The sequence below is a fragment of the Haliotis rufescens genome, unplaced genomic scaffold, assembly GCF_023055435.1.
Source record: "Haliotis rufescens isolate VD_foot unplaced genomic scaffold, xgHalRufe1.0.p SCAF_31, whole genome shotgun sequence".
NCBI lineage: Eukaryota > Metazoa > Mollusca > Gastropoda > Lepetellida > Haliotidae > Haliotis > Haliotis rufescens.
This window is the reverse complement of record NW_025964013.1, coordinates 3,587,561-3,605,356: the sequence shown is the minus strand read 5'-3', so window position 1 is coordinate 3,605,356 and position 17,796 is coordinate 3,587,561. Positions and strand designations below refer to the sequence as shown.

At 44.7% G+C, this 17,796-nt stretch overlaps 1 protein-coding gene across 4 annotated transcripts; it reads right to left on the bottom strand.

The window, feature by feature from the left end:
• Positions 1 to 712: 712 nt before the first annotated feature.
• LOC124129751 lies at positions 713 to 16,419 on the bottom strand. 4 transcript variants are annotated; one of them, XM_048380600.1, is made up of 7 exons: positions 16,092 to 16,419; positions 12,655 to 12,852; positions 11,850 to 11,957; positions 10,465 to 10,506; positions 5,721 to 5,750; positions 4,903 to 4,984; positions 713 to 2,061 (listed from the first exon to the last, which is right to left on the bottom strand). In XM_048380600.1, exons 1-7 carry the CDS (start codon positions 16,165 to 16,167, stop codon positions 1,593 to 1,595), a joined length of 1,005 nt encoding a protein of 334 aa, XP_048236557.1. In that variant the 5' UTR covers positions 16,168 to 16,419; the 3' UTR covers positions 713 to 1,592. The 4 variants fall into 4 exon arrangements, with proteins under 4 accessions (XP_048236557.1, XP_048236556.1, XP_048236559.1 ...); XM_048380599.1 differs by having other exon boundaries at positions 11,850 to 11,960; positions 16,092 to 16,414; XM_048380602.1 differs by lacking the exon at positions 16,092 to 16,419 and adding an exon at positions 15,712 to 15,841 and having other exon boundaries at positions 11,850 to 11,960.
• Positions 16,420 to 17,796: the final 1,377 nt, after the last annotated feature.

The following is a 17,796-nucleotide window of genomic DNA, read 5'->3' as shown; positions in this document are numbered from 1 at the left end:
AGAGCAGCAGGTCTACAAGCAAGACGTCCTGTTCGGCGCGTCATATTGCGTCGACAACATCGTCAACAACGACTGCCTTGGTGTCGTCAACACAGGGTATGGCCTCAACTGTGATGGAGATATGTCTGGTTCAGTGACGAATCAAGATTTCTCCTCCGTCGAGCTTAGGTCTACATACGTCGGGGAAAACGTTACGCCGGAAACTGCGTACAGGAAGTGGTGGGGGTAGTGTTATGTGGGCGGCTATTTCTCATCATGGCAGGACATGTTTGGTCCGTATCCAAGGCAATCGTATGGCTCAACGATACATCAACGATATTCTCCTACCACACGTCCTCCCAATTGCAGTTAACGGCAACGGTGTATTTCAGCAGGACAACGCTCGACCGCATACAGCACAGATCACAAGAGCCTGTCTTCGCAACGTTGATGTTTTCCCCTGGCCCTCCAGATCCCCGGATTTGAACCCGATAGAGCACTAGTCATGTGTAACGTTCATTTCTGGTGTCGTCGCCTTGTATTGATGGAATATTGCTAGAAGCGGCGTAAAATCCTATTTCACTCACTCACTCACTGTATTATCTCATACAACATGCAGCAGGGGAATTGAGCGTCTTTTAAAACATGAAAGCATCATTGATAATAAAAATTTATTGTTTTGAAAGGTTATCATATACATAAATAATTTTTAAAACATGAAAGCATCATTGATAATAAAAATTTATTGTTTTGAAAGGTTATCATATACATAAATAATTTTGTGTCACAAAACACTTGTTAACAGAGCACATAAAGAGCTTAACTAAAATAAACAGAATAAAGCATTAAAATGCAGAAGTTGCATAAACTGTGCATAAGAAATAAAATTTACATTTTGAAACATGCATTATTCAGACTCATATTGAGTCAGCAGTACTCACGATATAAGGACACTGGATTAAAGAAATTAATTTCAATATGAATCATGTTGACATATAAAAAGCCATACAACTAATCGTGACTTGTGTGTTCAACATATCTTATATACATTGTGTCCTAATATATGTGCCACGGCCGTTTCGTAGAAGCTGTGTCCGTGATTCAAACTCATCCTTACATTATTCTGCCGGAATAACCCCTTTCTCCATATTGAGTGCAGCTGTTCTCGTTCAGAATACAAATAGTCATTGAGGGGAAATAACTCTTGTTTCCCTTAACCGGCAACAAGTCGTTTGTGTTTCCGTTACAGTTGTTTTCAGTGAAAGTAGAGTCTGCCAGGCTACAATGAACACGAGAAAGATGTTTCCTGATAAACATAACGTTGTTGTAGAAAATAACCCTGCCTGGCGCTCGGTATTAAGGTGATAAACGAGGACTGGTCGGTTCGGAGTCAGTGTACTGATTGAGGTATACGTGTTATCCTAACGCATAGGATCTCAATAGTTTTGCATTATTAAACCGACATCAATTCGTACAAGCAGAAACACACATGGGCATTCGTGTCGCTATAAGTGCAATAATCTTGTACGTGACGTGAAACCCATTTCACCAATCTGTTGCAGAAACCATATTTGCCTTTTCCTCAGTAAGGCTTAGGTTGGTCACATGGCCCCCTAGAGGTAGGTACTGCCTACATACGATTCATAGACAGGATTTTCCAGAACAGAATCGCCTGTATTGAGTGACATTGAACCTGTAGTTACGTTAGTTGACGGTCCAAAGAAAATGATTGTGCTAGTGACGTCGCCATCAGTAGTCGGGGGGTTCAAAAGGGGGGTGTAGGTTTCTGACTCGGGCGTCATGGGACAATCGTTTTGTCTTCTGTCTGAACTGAAGCTGTATTGCTCGTACACGACGTCGTCAATGTCGCCCATGTCAGGATGGGACGGCGTTCCGTTGTACAAAAGCAGCGTTCCCTGATTATTCTCTGCCCCCTCGTCAACCTCCGACAACTTCCGGACCTGTGGGGTAAGGCGCCTGTTGAAGGGGGGTCTGATGCGGGAGTGTTGAACGCCGTAGATGAGCGGGAGGCTTGGGGGTGGAGGGGGATATGGCACCAACATCGACGTCTGGGGCCTTTTCCTGCAACAATGTGGGTTATCTTAATTCCAGAGATATTTACATGTTTACAATTACGTGTGTACATACGATTTAGATATGATAGGGTATTTCATGTTGTTTAGTTGTTTTCTTTTTTGTTTATCGCCACCCTCAGCAATGTTCAGCATGGGAAACCGGAATGCGTGTGGGGGTGTCAGATCTTCTTACATGTACATGTAGGCTATGCGTCACAACTGGTTGCCATTAAACGTATGAATATCAGTTATATAACGTGTATGGCGTATCAGTTCAGTGCAGAAGTGATGTGGATCGTAGACTTTTACCAACACGATGCAACCAAGAGCACTATGATAGTGCTCACAGACCAAGAATCACTATGATAGTGCTCACAGACCAAGAATCACTATGATAGTGCTGACAGACCAAGGATCACTATGATAGTGCTCACAGACCAAGGATAACCATGATAGTGCTCACAGACCAAGGATCACTATGATAGTGCTCACAGACCAAGGATCACTATGATAGTGCTCACAGACCAAGGATCAGTATGATATTGCTCACAGACCAAGAATCACACTGATATTGTTCACAGACCAAGGATCACACTGATAGTGCTCACAGACCAAGGATCACTATGATAGTGCTCACAGACCATGGATCAGTATGATATTGTTCACAGACCAAGGATCACACTGATAGTGCTCACAGACCAAGGATCACTATAATAGTACTCACAGACCAAGGATCACACTGATAGTGCTCACAGATCAAGGATTACTATAATAGCACTCACAGATCAAGGATTACTATGATAGTGCTCACAGGTCAAGGATCACTATGATAGTGCCCACAGACCAAGTATCACTATGATAATGCTGACAGACCAAGGATCACTATGATAGTGCTGACAGACCAAGGATCACTATGATAGTGCTCACAGACCAAGGATCACTGTGATAGTGCTCACAGACCAAGAATCACACTGATATTGTTCACAGACCAAGGATCACACTGATAGTGCTCACAGACCAAGGATCACTATAATAGTACTCACAGGCCAAGGATCACACTGATAGTGCTCACAGATCAAGGATTACTATAACAGTATTCAAAGTTCAAGGATTACTATGATAGTGCTCACAGGTCAAGGATCACTATGATAGTGCCCACAGACCAAGGATCACTATGATAATGCTCACAGACCAAGGATCACTATGATAGTGCTCACAGACCAAGGATCACTATGATAGTGCTCACAGACCAAGGATCACTATGATAGTGCTCACAGACCAAGGATAACCATGATAGTGCTCACAGACCAAGGATCACTTTGATAGTGCTCACAGACCAAGGATCACTATGATAGTACTCACAGACCAAGGATCACTTTGATAGTGCTCACAGACCAAGGATCACTATAATAGTACTCACAGACCAAGGATCACACTGATAGTGCTCACAGATCAAGGATTACTATAATAGTACTCACAGATCAAGGATTACTATGATAGTGCTCACAGGTCAAGGATCACTATGATAGTGCCCACAGGTCAAGGATCACTATGATAGTGCCCACAGACCAAGGATCACTATGATAGTGCTCACAGACCAAGGATCACTATGATAGTGCTCACAGACCAAGGATAACCATGATAGTGCTCACAGACCAAGGATCACTTTGTTAGTGCTCACAGACCAAGGATCACTATGATAGTACTCACAGACCAAGGATCACACTGAGAGTGCTCACAGATGAAGGATTACTATAATAGTACTCACAGATAAAGGATTACTATGATAGTGCTCACAGGTCAAGGATCACTACGATAGTGCCCACAGACCAAGTATCACTATGATAATGCTGACAGACCAAGGATCACTATGATAGTGCTGACAGACCAAGGATCACTATGATAGTGCTCACAGACCAAGGATCACTGTGATAGTGCTCACAGACCAAGGATCACTATGATAGTGCTCACAGACCAAGGATCACTATGATAGTGCTCACAGACCAAGGATCACTATGATAGTGCTCACAGACCAAGGATCACACTGATATTGCCCACAGACCAAGGATCACACTGATATTGCCCACAGACCAAGGATCACTATGATAGTGCTCACAGACCAAGGATCACTATGATAGTGCCCACAAACCAAGGATCACTTTGATAGTGCTCACAGACCAAGGATCACTATGATAGTGCTCACAGACCAAGGGTCACTATGATAGTGCTCACAGACCAAGGATCACTATGATAGTGCTCACAGACCAAGGATCACACTGATATTGCCCACAGACCAAGGATCACACTGATATTGCCCACAGACCAAGGATCACTATGATAGTGCTCACAGACCAAGGATCACTATGATAGTGCCCACAGACTAAGGATCACACTGATATTGCTCACAGACCAAGGATCACACTGATATTGCTCACATACCAAGGATCACTATCATAGCGTCTCAGACCAAGGATCACAATCGACATTGGATGTAACGCATGACCACTAGATCCTGAAACAAATGAGGTAGGCTACTCTGCATATCGACACGTGGACAAGCCTATGGTCAACATTGTTTTCATGTAATATCTTCCCATATTGATCCCAGAAAAATAACTTGCGTTAAGACAAATTATCTAATTAGACATATCAAGTTGTCAAGGGAAGTCAATAGACTTATGCCGTAACTCTATCAATGTATATCTAAGCGTATCATGTATATCTCTAACACTATACAGATGGCGTGTCCTGTTGTTACAAGTAAGGTTAAGCAGAGCAACAATTTATAATGTCCATTGAAATATATATCTATTGGTCACATTGATTCTCCTCATGGAAGCGTTCTCACCTTAATTTGACCACTGCGACTCCGACAACGATGACAACGACGACACACGCGACGTAAATGATGACGATGACGTGAGTCGGGGCTGGAAAATAAACACATTGTTACATTGTGAATAATAGTGTGCGTGGGGGTGGGGGAGTGGGGTGGGGTGGGGTAGAGTGACATTTTACATGATACACACTTTGGTATTGTGCTGACAAACTAAGACTCATAATCAGGATGGATCTGGGATTCGAACCCACGATAATAGGATTGCGAAGTTACCCGGCCCCCGTTCATCCCCAGGACTAATGAAGACTTTAAGGAAGTGTGTATAATAAAGAAGTGACCCGTGAAGATCTGGGGTAGAATAGGTCTTCAGCAACCCATGCCTACTGTAAAAGGCGACTCTGCTTGTCGTAAGAGGCGACTTACGGGATCGGGTTGTCAGGCTCGCTGACTTGGTTGATGCATGTCATCGCATCCCAATTGCGTGGATCGATGTGCATGACGTCAGTCACTGGATTGTTTGTTCCAGACTCGATTATTTACAGACCGTCGTCATAGAGATAGAATATTGCTGTGCGCGGCGTTAAAGATGGTTGAAGATAGAAAACATAGCACGAGCACCGTTACAAGAGTTAATATGAATATTCTTCAGACATTATACTCTATTAAATTTTCAATACCACAGACACTTCCATAAGTGGCGACCATGGCTTACTTGTTACTTGAGTACTACGTTATACAGTGTCCCTATGCTTTGTGGAATAATGATTGCCCGAACTGTGTCTCCTTATTCATTAAGTTATCGTGTTGTTGGGTTACATACAACTTACTTAATGAGTCCTGTCCGCTTGTGCTAGAAGCTGTAGAAAAGTGAAAATGGGACAAGTTTAAACTGCATGTAGACACATACATGTACTTGTATGTTGGTGAAATTATAACTTGGTTCGGAAGCAGACAAACAAGAGCAGCTGAAAATACAGTACAGTATATGTTGATAATTGAATGAAATCATCCTTTAAGAGGTTTGGCTTACAAAATCTTGAAATCTTTACCATGAAGTTTCATGTTCCTTTCAGTATTTTCAAGGAAATATCCCAATGAATATTATCAAGCAATGTTGACGAGTAAATTGAGTCGCAAGCTACACATCCAAGCACGTGTGCTGCAAACGCCAGAGATTCTGAAACTGGCATAGACCTAGGTCATAGACCAAAAAGTCACGTATAATTCAAATTTAGGCAGAAGCGACCACACTGCGCCTGCTAGTGCGGAGTGAGTGTAAAACGCCACTTCCACAGGCGGGGAGACTTCAAAGAGTTATCTCCCTTTAAAGAGCAATTGCATCCCCGCATGCCATGCATTTAAATTTGTCGAGGTGATAAACAGCTGCTGTTCTGTCTGTTGGGAGGGATGAGGGGAATGGATAGGGCCGGAAAGTGAGAGAATGAATGGGAATGCAGATTGAGGGGGTGTATGTGATGCAGTGGATGGGGATGCCGATTGAGGGGGTGGAAGGGGGTGCAGGTTGAGGAGGTGGATGTGGATGCAGATCGAGGTTTGGGAATGGGGATGCAGATTGAGGGGATGGATGGGGATGCTGTGGATGGGGATGCAGATTGAGGGGGTGGGTAGGGATGCAGGTTGAGGAGGTTCGATTGGGATGTAGATTGATGGGATGGATGGGGATGCAGATTGAGGGGACGGGCTGGGGATGCAGGTTGAGGGGATGAGTGGGTATGCAGATTGAGGAGGTGGATGGGGATGTAGATTGATGGGATGGATGGGGATGCAGATTGAGGGGACGGGCTGGGGATGTAGATTGATGGGATGGATGGGGATGCAGATTGAGGAGGTGGATGGGGATGCAGGTTGAGGGGATGAGTGGGTATGCAGATTGAGGAGGTGGATGGGGATGTAGATTGATGGGATGGATGGGGATGCAGATTGAGGGGACGGGCTGGGGATGCAGGTTGAGGGGATGAGTGGGTATGCAGATTGATTGGGTGGATGGGGATGCAGGTTGAGGGGATGAGTGGGTATGCAGATTGATTGGGTGGATGGGGATGCAGATTGAGGGGGTGGATTGGGATGCTGTGGATGGGGATGCAGATTGAGGGGGTGGGTGGGTATGCAGGTTGAGGGGATGGGTGGGTATGCAGGTTGAGGAGGTGGATGGGGATGTAGATTGATGGGATAGATGGGGATGCGGATTGATTGGGTGGGTGGGGATGCAGATTGAGGGGGTGGATGGGGATGCAAATTGAGGAGGTGGGTGGGGATGCAGGTCGAGGGATGGGTTGGGATGCAGATTGAGGTTTGGGTGATTGGGATGCAGTGTATGGGGGTGCAGAATGAGGGATAGGATGGGATGCAGATTGAGAGGGTTGATAGGGATGCACATTGTGGGGTAGGATTGGGATGCAGATTGAGGATTAGGTTGGGATGCAGGTTTAGAGGGTGAATAGGGATGCAGTGGATGGGGATGAAGATTGAATAGGTGGATAGTGATTGTTGGGGTGGATGGGGATGCAGTGAATTAGAATGCAGAGTGAGGGGGTGAATGGGGATGCAGATTGAGGGGTGGATGGGGATGCAGATTGAGGGGATGGATATGGATGCAGATTTAGGGGTGAATGGAGATGCAGGTTGAGGGGTGGATAGGGATGCAGATTGAGGGGTGAATAGGGTGCAGATTGAGGGGTGAATGGGGATGCAGATTGAGGGGTAGGTGGGGATGCAGTGGATGGGGATGAAGATTGAATAGGTGGATAGGGATTGTTGGGGTGGATGGGGATGCAGTGGATTGGGATGCAGATTGAGGGGCAGGTTCGGAATGCAGATTGAGGGGGTCGATAGGGATGCAGATTGAGGGGGTGAATGGGGATGCATTGTATGGGAATGCAGATTGAGGGGGTGGATAGGGATGTAGATTGAGGGGTGAATGGGGATGCAGATTGAGGGGTGAATGGGGATGCAGATTGAGGGGGTGAATGGGGATGCAGATTGAGCGGTGAATGGGGATGCATTGGATGGTAATGCAGATTGAGGGGATGGATGGGGATGCAGATTGAGGGGATGGATGGGGATGCAGATTGAGGGGATGGATGGGGATGCAGATTGAGGGGTGAATGGGGATGCATTGGATGGGAATGCAGATTGAGGGGGTGGATGGGTATGCAGATTGAGGGGTTGATGGGGATGCAGATTGAGGGGGTGGATGGGGATGCAGATTGAGGGGGTGGATGGGGATGCAGATTGAGTGGGTGGATAGGGATGCAGATTGAGGGGGTTAATGGGGATGCATTGGATGGGGATGCAGATTGAGGGGTGGATATGGATGCAGATTGAGGGGTAGGATTGGGATGGAGATTGAGGGGTAAGTGGGGATGCAGTGGATGGGGATGAAGATTGAATAGGTGGATAGGGATTGTTGGGGTGGATGGGGATGCAGTGATTGGGATGCAGATTGAGGGGCAGGTTCGGAATGCAGATTGAGGGGGTGGATAGGGATGCAGATTGAGGGGGTGAATGGGGATGCATTGGATGGGAATGCAGATTGAGGCGGTGGATGGGGATGCAGATTGAGGGGTTGATGGGGATGCAGATTGAGGGGTTGATGGGGATGCAGATTGAGGGGGTGGATGGAGATGCAGATTGAGGGGTTGATGGGGATGCAGATTGAGGGGTTGATGGGGATGCAGATTGAGGGGGTGGATGGAGATGCAGATTCAGTGGGTGGATGGGGATGCAGATTGAGGGGGTGGTCAATAGTCAATAGGTTGCTGCCTGGTGTGGGTTTAGACGGGTATGGAAGAAGAGCAGATGGATACGGGATACTTGGATAGATGGGAAGCGGGGTATGAGATATAGGAAAAGTGGTTGTGGGATATAGGGGAAGTTGGTGTGGGATATAGGGAAAGGTGGTGTGGGATATAGGGGAAGGGGGTGTGGGATATAGGGGAAGGGGTTGTGGGATATAAGGGAAGCAGGTTGTGGGATATAGGGAAGCAGGATGTTGGATATAGGGGAAGGAGGTGTGGGATATAGGTGAAGGTGGTGTTGGGTATAGGGTAAGGTGGCGTGGGATATAGGGGAAGGAGGTGTTGGATATGGAGAAGGAGGGTGTGGGATATAGGGGAAGGTGGTGTGGGATACAGGGGATGTAGGGTGTGGGATATAGGGGAAGGAGGGTATGGGATATCGGGGAAGGTGGTGTGGGATTTAGGGGAAGGTGATGTGGGATATAGGGGAAGGTGATGTGGGATATAGGGGATGTAGGGTGTAGGATATAGGGGAAGGGGGTGTGGGATATAGGGGAAGGTGGTGTGGGATATAGGGGAAGGTGATGTGGGATATAGGTGGCGTGGGATATAGGGGAAGGAGGTGTTGGATATGGAGAAGGAGGGTGTGGGATATAGGGGAAGGTGGTGTGGGATACAGGGGATGTAGGGTGTGGGATATAGGGGAAGGAGGGTATGGGATATCGGGGAAGGTGGTGTGGGATTTAGGGGAAGGTGATGTGGGATATAGGGGAAGGTGATGTGGGATATAGGGGATGTAGGGTGTAGGATATAGGGGAAGGGGGTGTGGGATATAGGGGAAGGTGGTGTGGGATTTAGGGGAAGGTGATGTGGGATATAGGGGAAGGTGATGTGGGATATAGGGGATGTAGGGTGTAGGATATAGGGGAAGGGGGTGTGGGATATAGGGGAAGGTGGTGTGGGATATAGGGGAAGGTGATGTGGGATATAGGGGATGTAGGGTGTGGGATATAGGGGAAGGTGGTGTAAGATATAGGGGAAGGAGGCGTGGGATATAGGGGAAGGCGGTGTGGGATATAGGGGATGTAGGGTGTAGGATATAGGGGAAGGGGGTGTGGGATATAGGGGAAGGTGATGTGGGATATAGGGGAAGGTGGTGTGGGATATAGGGGAAGGTGGTGTAAGATATAGGGGAAGGAGGCGTGGGATATAGGGGAAGGCGGTGTGGGATATAGGGGATGTAGGGTGTAGGATATAGGGGAAGGGGGTGTGGGATATAGGGGAAGGTGATGTGGGATATAGGGGAAGGTGGTGTGGGATATAGGGGAAGGTGGTGTTGGATATAGGGGAAGGTGGTGTGGGATATAGGGGAAGGGGGTGTGGGATATAAGGGAAGGTGGTGTGGGATATAGGGGAAGGTGGTGTGGGATATAGGGGAAGGGGGTGTGGGATATAGGGGAAGGTGGTGTGGGATATAGGGGAAGGGGGTGTGGGATATAGGGGGTGTGGGATATAGGGGAAGGTGGTGTGGGATATAGGGGAAGGTGATGTGGGATATAGGGGAAGGTGGTGTGGGATATAGGGGATGCAGGGTGTGGAATATAGGGGATGCAGGTTGTATGGTGACTGGGTATTCGGGGTGTGGGGAAGAGGATGATAACAAAAATAACCTCCCAACAAATAAATCAACGAAAACATAATGAGAAGTACAAATTATAGCATAAGGTTTACTTCCTTGTATTCGTTTTAACTGTTTTGCCGATTTAAACAAAGCCTGCTATACTTCCTGATCACAATATACTGAATTACTCACAGAAATTTGCAGGCGATGTAGCGCTGGTCGTCATGTCGCTCCCTGTATGGAATAACGAACACAGGGATAGATTTAAACATACGTCTGTTACATTCATGTATGAGTATATTTGAATGAGGCAGGTTAAGACCCAGGAAGGCTGATGACAACTATTATCAAACACAGGAATAAACATAAACATATTATTTTCCCTGCATGTGTGTGTATTCAAATGAGGCAAATAAGGAGTCAATTAGGCTGATGACAACTATTGTCAACCATGTGCCTGTCTTGTCATCTACTTGCATTCAGGTACGTACGATACGTATATATAACTACATCCATCACGGAATACGTATATATGGTTACTCGAGAGACATGCACAACGCAGCATTAATTAGCAAAAATCAGTCGGATGTAATATATGGTCCAAAGGCAACATTAATTATCACTAGCCTGTTCCCGATCGTTCCTGACAATACAACTACTTCGGGAGAAACATTAAATTGTATGCAATAGTATAACAAACGGTGCACACTTATTGACCGGTGTACTTGGTGCACAGAAAGTCGATAAAATAAAGCATTTCACAGCAAGCACCTTACGTTTTACGAAGGGACATAACGCTTCCGGTCAAGTGGGCTCTGCCAGGTTTTGGGTCTGAATCGGTCAAATTTGATAAAATAATACGACCAATGCCTATTTTGTGAAGTGGCTTTTGAAATATAACATTTTTCATCTTTCATTTTGTTTCATTTGCATTCTTTATGGACGGAATACTCACCTTTCAAAAATGAGATAATATTTGCGCCTGGATTTTAAGATAACTTCATTGTCTTAAGGCGGTTTGATTAATCATCACTTAAACCCCTTAATATTTGTTTTTTGTTTAAACCTATTTCATGTCTGTCGGGAATGAACAGACAGTTTATCGTCAACGAGAGTTCACCTAAAACACGAGCTAAGTGTAGACGAGTATTGTTTCAGTTTCAATCATGTCGGCAATTTGCGTCATCTGTCCCGTGTTGGAAACCGTTGACTCACTATCCGATTTAAAAAAAATATTTTTTGAATTTTGAAATATGAAAATCTACTTTACGTGGAATTGACACTAACGTATAACAAGTAGTCCGGTTCATTATTGCGTTCATTGAAACATAATTAATATCAGCAGTGTAGTAACAATAACTTAAAAGACGCCATGTACCCGTTATCGATAGATTATGTGTTTGTGTATATTTTCGTGGTAAAACAGTAGTTTCAGAGGGAGTATGGTTTTACGCCGCTTTTAGCAATATTCCAGCAACATCACGGCGGTGGACACTAGACATGGGCTTCACACATTGTACCCATGTACCTTAACCACTCGGCTACCCCACCGCCCCAGAAGTTTCAGAAACACTTACCACTGTCGACCGTGCTCTGGAAGCATATGTAGTGATGCAGCTCGTCACAGGAGGATGTCTTTATTCTGGCAGCGCCTGGCGTTTTGGGGTACAGGACGTTGCAGTTGCCTGCTGTTGTGTTGTGTAAAAGGAGCATTTGAGTATAGTTAAAGTACTTTCAGTTTTTAACACTTGAATGTGACGGATTTTATTCACTCGATAGCATTAGTTACTGATATAGGCATATTTATCATAGGACTTGTGAAGATCCGGGGTAGAATTGGTCTTCAGCAACCCATGCTTGTCGTAAGAGGCGACTAACGTGATCGGGTGGTCAGGCTCGCTGACTTGGTGGATGCATGTCGTCGTATCCCAGTTGCGTGGATGGATCGGTGCTCATGATATCAGTCACTGTATTATCTGGTCGATTATTAACAAACCGCCATCACATGGCAGGAATATTGCTGATCGCGGTGTTAAACAACGAACAAATATAATATTTATCAAAGTGTTGCCAGTATTTAACTCAAAAGTACTCACTTTATCCCTCTTTAGTATCTAATCCCAGGCGACACGTGTATTTCCACACAGAAATAACAACAAACAAACAAACAAACAAAACAAACACATACACAAAAACACACACACACACACACACACACACACACACACACACACACACACACACACACACACACACACACACGCACGCACGCACGCACGCACACACACACACACACACACACACACACACACACACACACACACTACACATTCTCACACACACACACACTACACATTCTCACACATACAGTTCCCTCTTTACCTTGGATTTCGGTGTCATTGTAGCCAAGCCATACTGCCTTGCCGAACCTATTCGTTACTTCCAAGAAGGCTGTTTGAAGTGATGACCTACTGAGGTTTGTAAGGTGTACCATACTGCCGTTCCTGGTCAGACAATCTCGCTCTGCCACTGACATATTCGCCTTGGTCGAAGACAGATCGAAGCTGGACGGTGGGATTTCTAAAGATATGTAAAACGCAATTATAAGAAAGGGGTTTAATGTCACTTCCATATGATCACAACTTAATGACTTAATGATATTGATGAGTAATTATGGCCACCTTGGTTAAAGTGAATCACTGCATATATCTTTTCCTAGCCTCTTATTTTTTCCTGGTTGGACGGAATAAGTTTAACTTTTGGCGATCACTATTTGGTGGAGACTCATAGACACACGCTTGGGAAGTAGTAACCTTCTGTCAATGGATTCTGCTTTGTTGTGGAAAGGGTTTTGCCATCTTTTTTTAAACATATACTGATCCTACATGGCAAGCGTTCAATAAATATTTAATCTGTCTACAAAGCAAACTCCCGATTCCTGGATTATTAAGGTGTAGTCATTCAAACCTAATTATGGAAATATGAAATAACATTAGTTTAAATGCATGTCACGACTTGTTTCGTGTTTTTCAGGAAATTGTACGATAATGTTATTTTCGATCCAGGACAAGGATTATGAACACGTGACAAGTTTACAAACTGGAGGAACAACTTCACGTGTCTACCACGTTGAGGGACTCAAACGATTAACATCTTCTGGCATAGTCCTTCACAGAATGACTGCCCTAGATCTACGTATTTAACACAGTGAAACCCCGTTCATACAAACTGTAACGTCCTCGGGGAAACCGTCCAGTTTAAAACATTCCCGAGTTAACGAAACACTGGCATGTAGTCGTGACGGACCCTTCCGTTTTCCCTGTCACTGATATCGATACAAGGTCCAATGTCAGGAGAAACTCACAGCCTCCCGTGAAGTATGACACTATTTTGTATATACAAGGCTAATGATGCTATCCGTCGTGGTTTATGAGAAAAGTTAGAGACATAATGTAACCTCGATAATGTGGACGATATCGTATACAGATCGTCTGGATTAACCATGTTTAAGATTAACGAATACTGGAACCTAGTCATGTGACATTAGTTTTGGTACTGGTCCTCCTCAAAAGCCGTCGGCCAGAAAGCAGGATTACCCGACTAACGGGATTCCATGTACATTCAAAGTGAGTGAGTGAGTTGGGTTTAACGCCGCTTTTAACATTATTCCTGTTATATCACAGCGTGTCAGCTTGATGTGGGAGGAAAGCCGAAGTGATGCAGGTCTCAGACGTTTACCACTTTGGTGAAACCCACGAGCACGGGTATGGTCCTGGCAAACCTACAAACATAATCGGGGTGAACCGGGATTCGAACCCACAATCATAGGTTTCTGGCGTGTCCAGGGGACGCAACTCTGCACAGCGAATCGCTGCGCCTAAAACGACTGGGCCACCCGTGCCGCCTGTACATTCAGAACACACAGAACACATTGCTTCAGAATGTGTCAATGACACTGAATGACCCACGGGGCAATACCTGTCTGGGAGTCAAACTACCTTTAAAGCTTCCATCTAGAACAAATCCAGAGCATTCATACACATTCTGATATCATCTTTTTATCATCCAAAACTGGCTCCCAGAGGAGATATCGCTTGGGTGAGATCAAGCGATATCTACATTGTAGAATTGCCACACAATGTTTTGTAGACCATTTAATTTTGTGACGTCAATGACGTCACAATAACATGAAATCACTAATGACTCTGCTACTGAAGCTGTTAGCAGTGGCTTTTACACTTAAGACACTGATTTTTCTGTCCACAAACTGAAAAAAATGGAAGAATGATGTTGGATGATAAATAAAATCTCATCTCGTGTCTTTTGATAAATTATCAAATATACCAACATTCGTTGATAAAATCCTAGGAGTTTTTTTCCATTTTTATCAACTCGTGTTGATATATTTCAAATCAAAAGACACGAGGGTGAGATTCTCTATATACATGTCGGTTTGACGCTTGAGTCAGTTTGTAACGTGACTTCTCCCTTCAACATTTCAACCGCCATCATTTTCAAACTAATTTGCAAGGGGAAAACGTATCTCTTTACTGGTATGATGTATTCTACATATACAGTAAACTACGGTTATAACGAACTCAAAGGGACCACTAATTTTAGTTCGTTATAACCGAAGTTCGGTATGAACTACATACAACATATGTATACAGCAAACGGATGGGACCCCTCTAAAACGGTTTGTTTTATCCGTCAGTTCGTTATAAGTGTGTTCGTTACGAACGTAGTTTACTGTACTACTCAAAAGTGGCACCCGATTCTTTCATATTACGGGGCCGTCGGGTAGCCTAGTGGTTAAAGCGTTCGCTCGTCACGCCGAAGACCCGGGTTCGATTCCCGACATGGGTACAATGTGTGAAGCCCATTTCTGGTGTCCCCCGCCGTGATATTGCTGGAATATTGCTAAAAGCGACGTAAAACCATACTCACTCACTTTCATATTACTATAGTTAATCTATCATGGCATGGTAGATTAGCTATAACAATATGAAAGAATCGGGTGCCACTTAACTGCAAGGCATGAAAGATTAACTACAGGACAGACAGACAGACAGACAGACAGACATTCTTCATTTCCACCAATAATGGAGGAGAACATATGAAAGTAAATTAGGTCAACTCATAAATGACCTGTAATCAACCAAAGCAGATAACAAAAATTACATGCAATGCCTTTCTAGGTAGGTGCTAGTGAACAGTAACGGTTATAAGATGTTTTGTTTGATGTGTAGCCTGCAAATATGTACAGACTTTGAGACAACCAGCACAAATTGTATCCAAGTGCTAAAATCAACACGACATAAAGTGTTGTGAGAGAATAGGGTTGTCCTTAACTTCTTTTGAGTAGTATACATGTATGTATTTGATAAACGATGTGCAAATGTTGGTGTTAGTTAGATGACAGCATTGTGAGGCACTTACCTCTGTCGGTTATAGGAGAAACTCAGTTTAACATGTTTGTGAAATCACATGATCATCAAATGCTGCACTCGAAATCCTATTCCAGGCTAACGCCGGGGTTAAGTTCGGTTAACGCCGTTTTGAATAATATTTCAGTCATATCACGCAGTCTCAGAAGGAGGCAAGCGCGAAGTGATACAGATCTTAAACGATGAAACAGGGCAACGTAAGTTTTGCTGAATCACATTGTACATTGAGACAAAACATCATGCTGCAATCAACAACATCATATTACGAACACATGCATTTCTGTACTATTCGCATGATTATAACCCTTTATAATATCTGTAGTTTTCCCAATATTAACGTTTCCAAAATGCGAACTGGCCATTTGTACTTACCCGTCTTTGTCATCATCACCATGGCAACCCAGAGGATAAGAACACACACAAACAGCGCGATACTCACAGAAGTCATTGTGAGGGGCCTGTGCTATTGTGAAAAGATCTGAGTAATAATTTCGTGTTGGTTCAGGAGCACTTATGTCAGTTCGCTATTTCCGGCTCGTAATGGTATCTCCATATCGATATTTTCAGATCAGTTTCCTGAAGATTTGCAAGCTATTGCGTGAATCATAACGAGGTATATAGTAGTGACGTTATGTCAATGGCCACCTGATTAATAAATTGTGTGGGGTGCATACAAATCAAGGTGAAGCCTTTTTCCGGCACACAGGGAAGGATTTGTATCGAAAGCTGGCAGGTGAACCTTGTACTGTTGAGTCATGCGTGAGACTCTACCCATCTTCAGTTGAATGTGTGTACCTACAGCTAAAAATAATGTTGTTGTCTGTTACAGCTGACGGGGTTAGTGAAACGGGTGTAACATGCGATTTATTGCTTGTAGTTTACAATGCTTGAGCGGATGCGCGGAAAGAGTAATTGAGTGAGTGGGTTTAGCGCCACTTTAAACACTATTACAGTTTTATGACGGAGGACCGACTTCGTGGTCTGGTGGTAGAACGTCCGCCCGGAGAGCGGAAGGTCCGGGGTTCGATCCTCGGCTGCGTCATACCAAAACACGTTAAACTTGTTGTTACCCTGTCTGGCGATCGGCATTAAGGGGCTAAAACAAGGACTGTTCGGCTCGGAGTCGGTATACTGTGTCAGAGATGTGTATTCATGTTAAACTGCGGCATGGTATCTCAGTAGGCTCGGCATCAGTCAGGACTAGAACACACACACACACACACACACACACACACACACACACACACACACACACACACACACACACACGTGCATGCATTTCGCTGAAAAATTGCGACGTTAAACCGTTTTCACCTCGACTCACCTATATCGCGGCGTGTCAGCTTAATGTGGGAGGAAAGCCCCAAGTGATACAGGTCTGGAATGTTTACCACCTTGGTGAAACCCACGAGCACGGGTATGGTGCTGACAAACCTAGAAACATAATCTTGGCGAACCGGAATTCGAACCCACGATCACATGTTTCTGGTGTGTCCAAGGGACGCAACTCTGTACTCTGTATCACTGGATTGTCATGTCCAGACTCGATTATTTACAGGCCGCCGTCATACAGCTGTTACATAGCTGAGTGTGGCGTTAAACAACAAACAAACAAATATACAGTCAAACATAGTCTATTTTGTTTTCAATACATGATTGCCGTTTGCGATCATTTAGCGTAACAGGGTTATTGCCCTTTCATTTGCTTATCGTTCGATCACGCGAAGCAGTGTTTCTGTATGTTATAGCCCACGCCTGTGGGAGACGGACCGAACTGATGTTATTATTTGCTTGATGAAAGCTGTCTCTAACATGGACATGGTGTGTGGCAGCTTATATTTACACGACCAATATGAATTTACAGGACAGCCAACTATTCAGCATATCTTTACCGCATGGCATGATAGAAACATTTGGAAAGCGAGTAGGGTTAACGCTACTTTTAACACTATTCAAGTTATATCACGGCATGTTAGCTTAACGTGGGACCAAAGCCCGCGGTGATGCAGGTCTCAGACGGTTACCAGTATGATGAAACCCGCAAGGGTATGGTGCAGACACACCTGGAAACATAATC

Coding starts and splice junctions, on each gene's coding strand:
- LOC124129751 (XM_048380599.1), bottom strand. CDS start 16,167: ATGACTTCTGTGAGTATCGCGCTGTTTGTGTGTGTTCTTATCCTCTGG. Junction 12,853..16,091: donor GGTGATGATGACAAAGACGG/GTAAGTACAAAT, acceptor ACATATCTTTAG/AAATCCCACCGTCCAGCTTC. Junction 10,507..11,849: donor CCAGAGCACGGTCGACAGTG/GTAAGTGTTTCT, acceptor TATTCCATACAG/GGAGCGACATGACGACCAGC.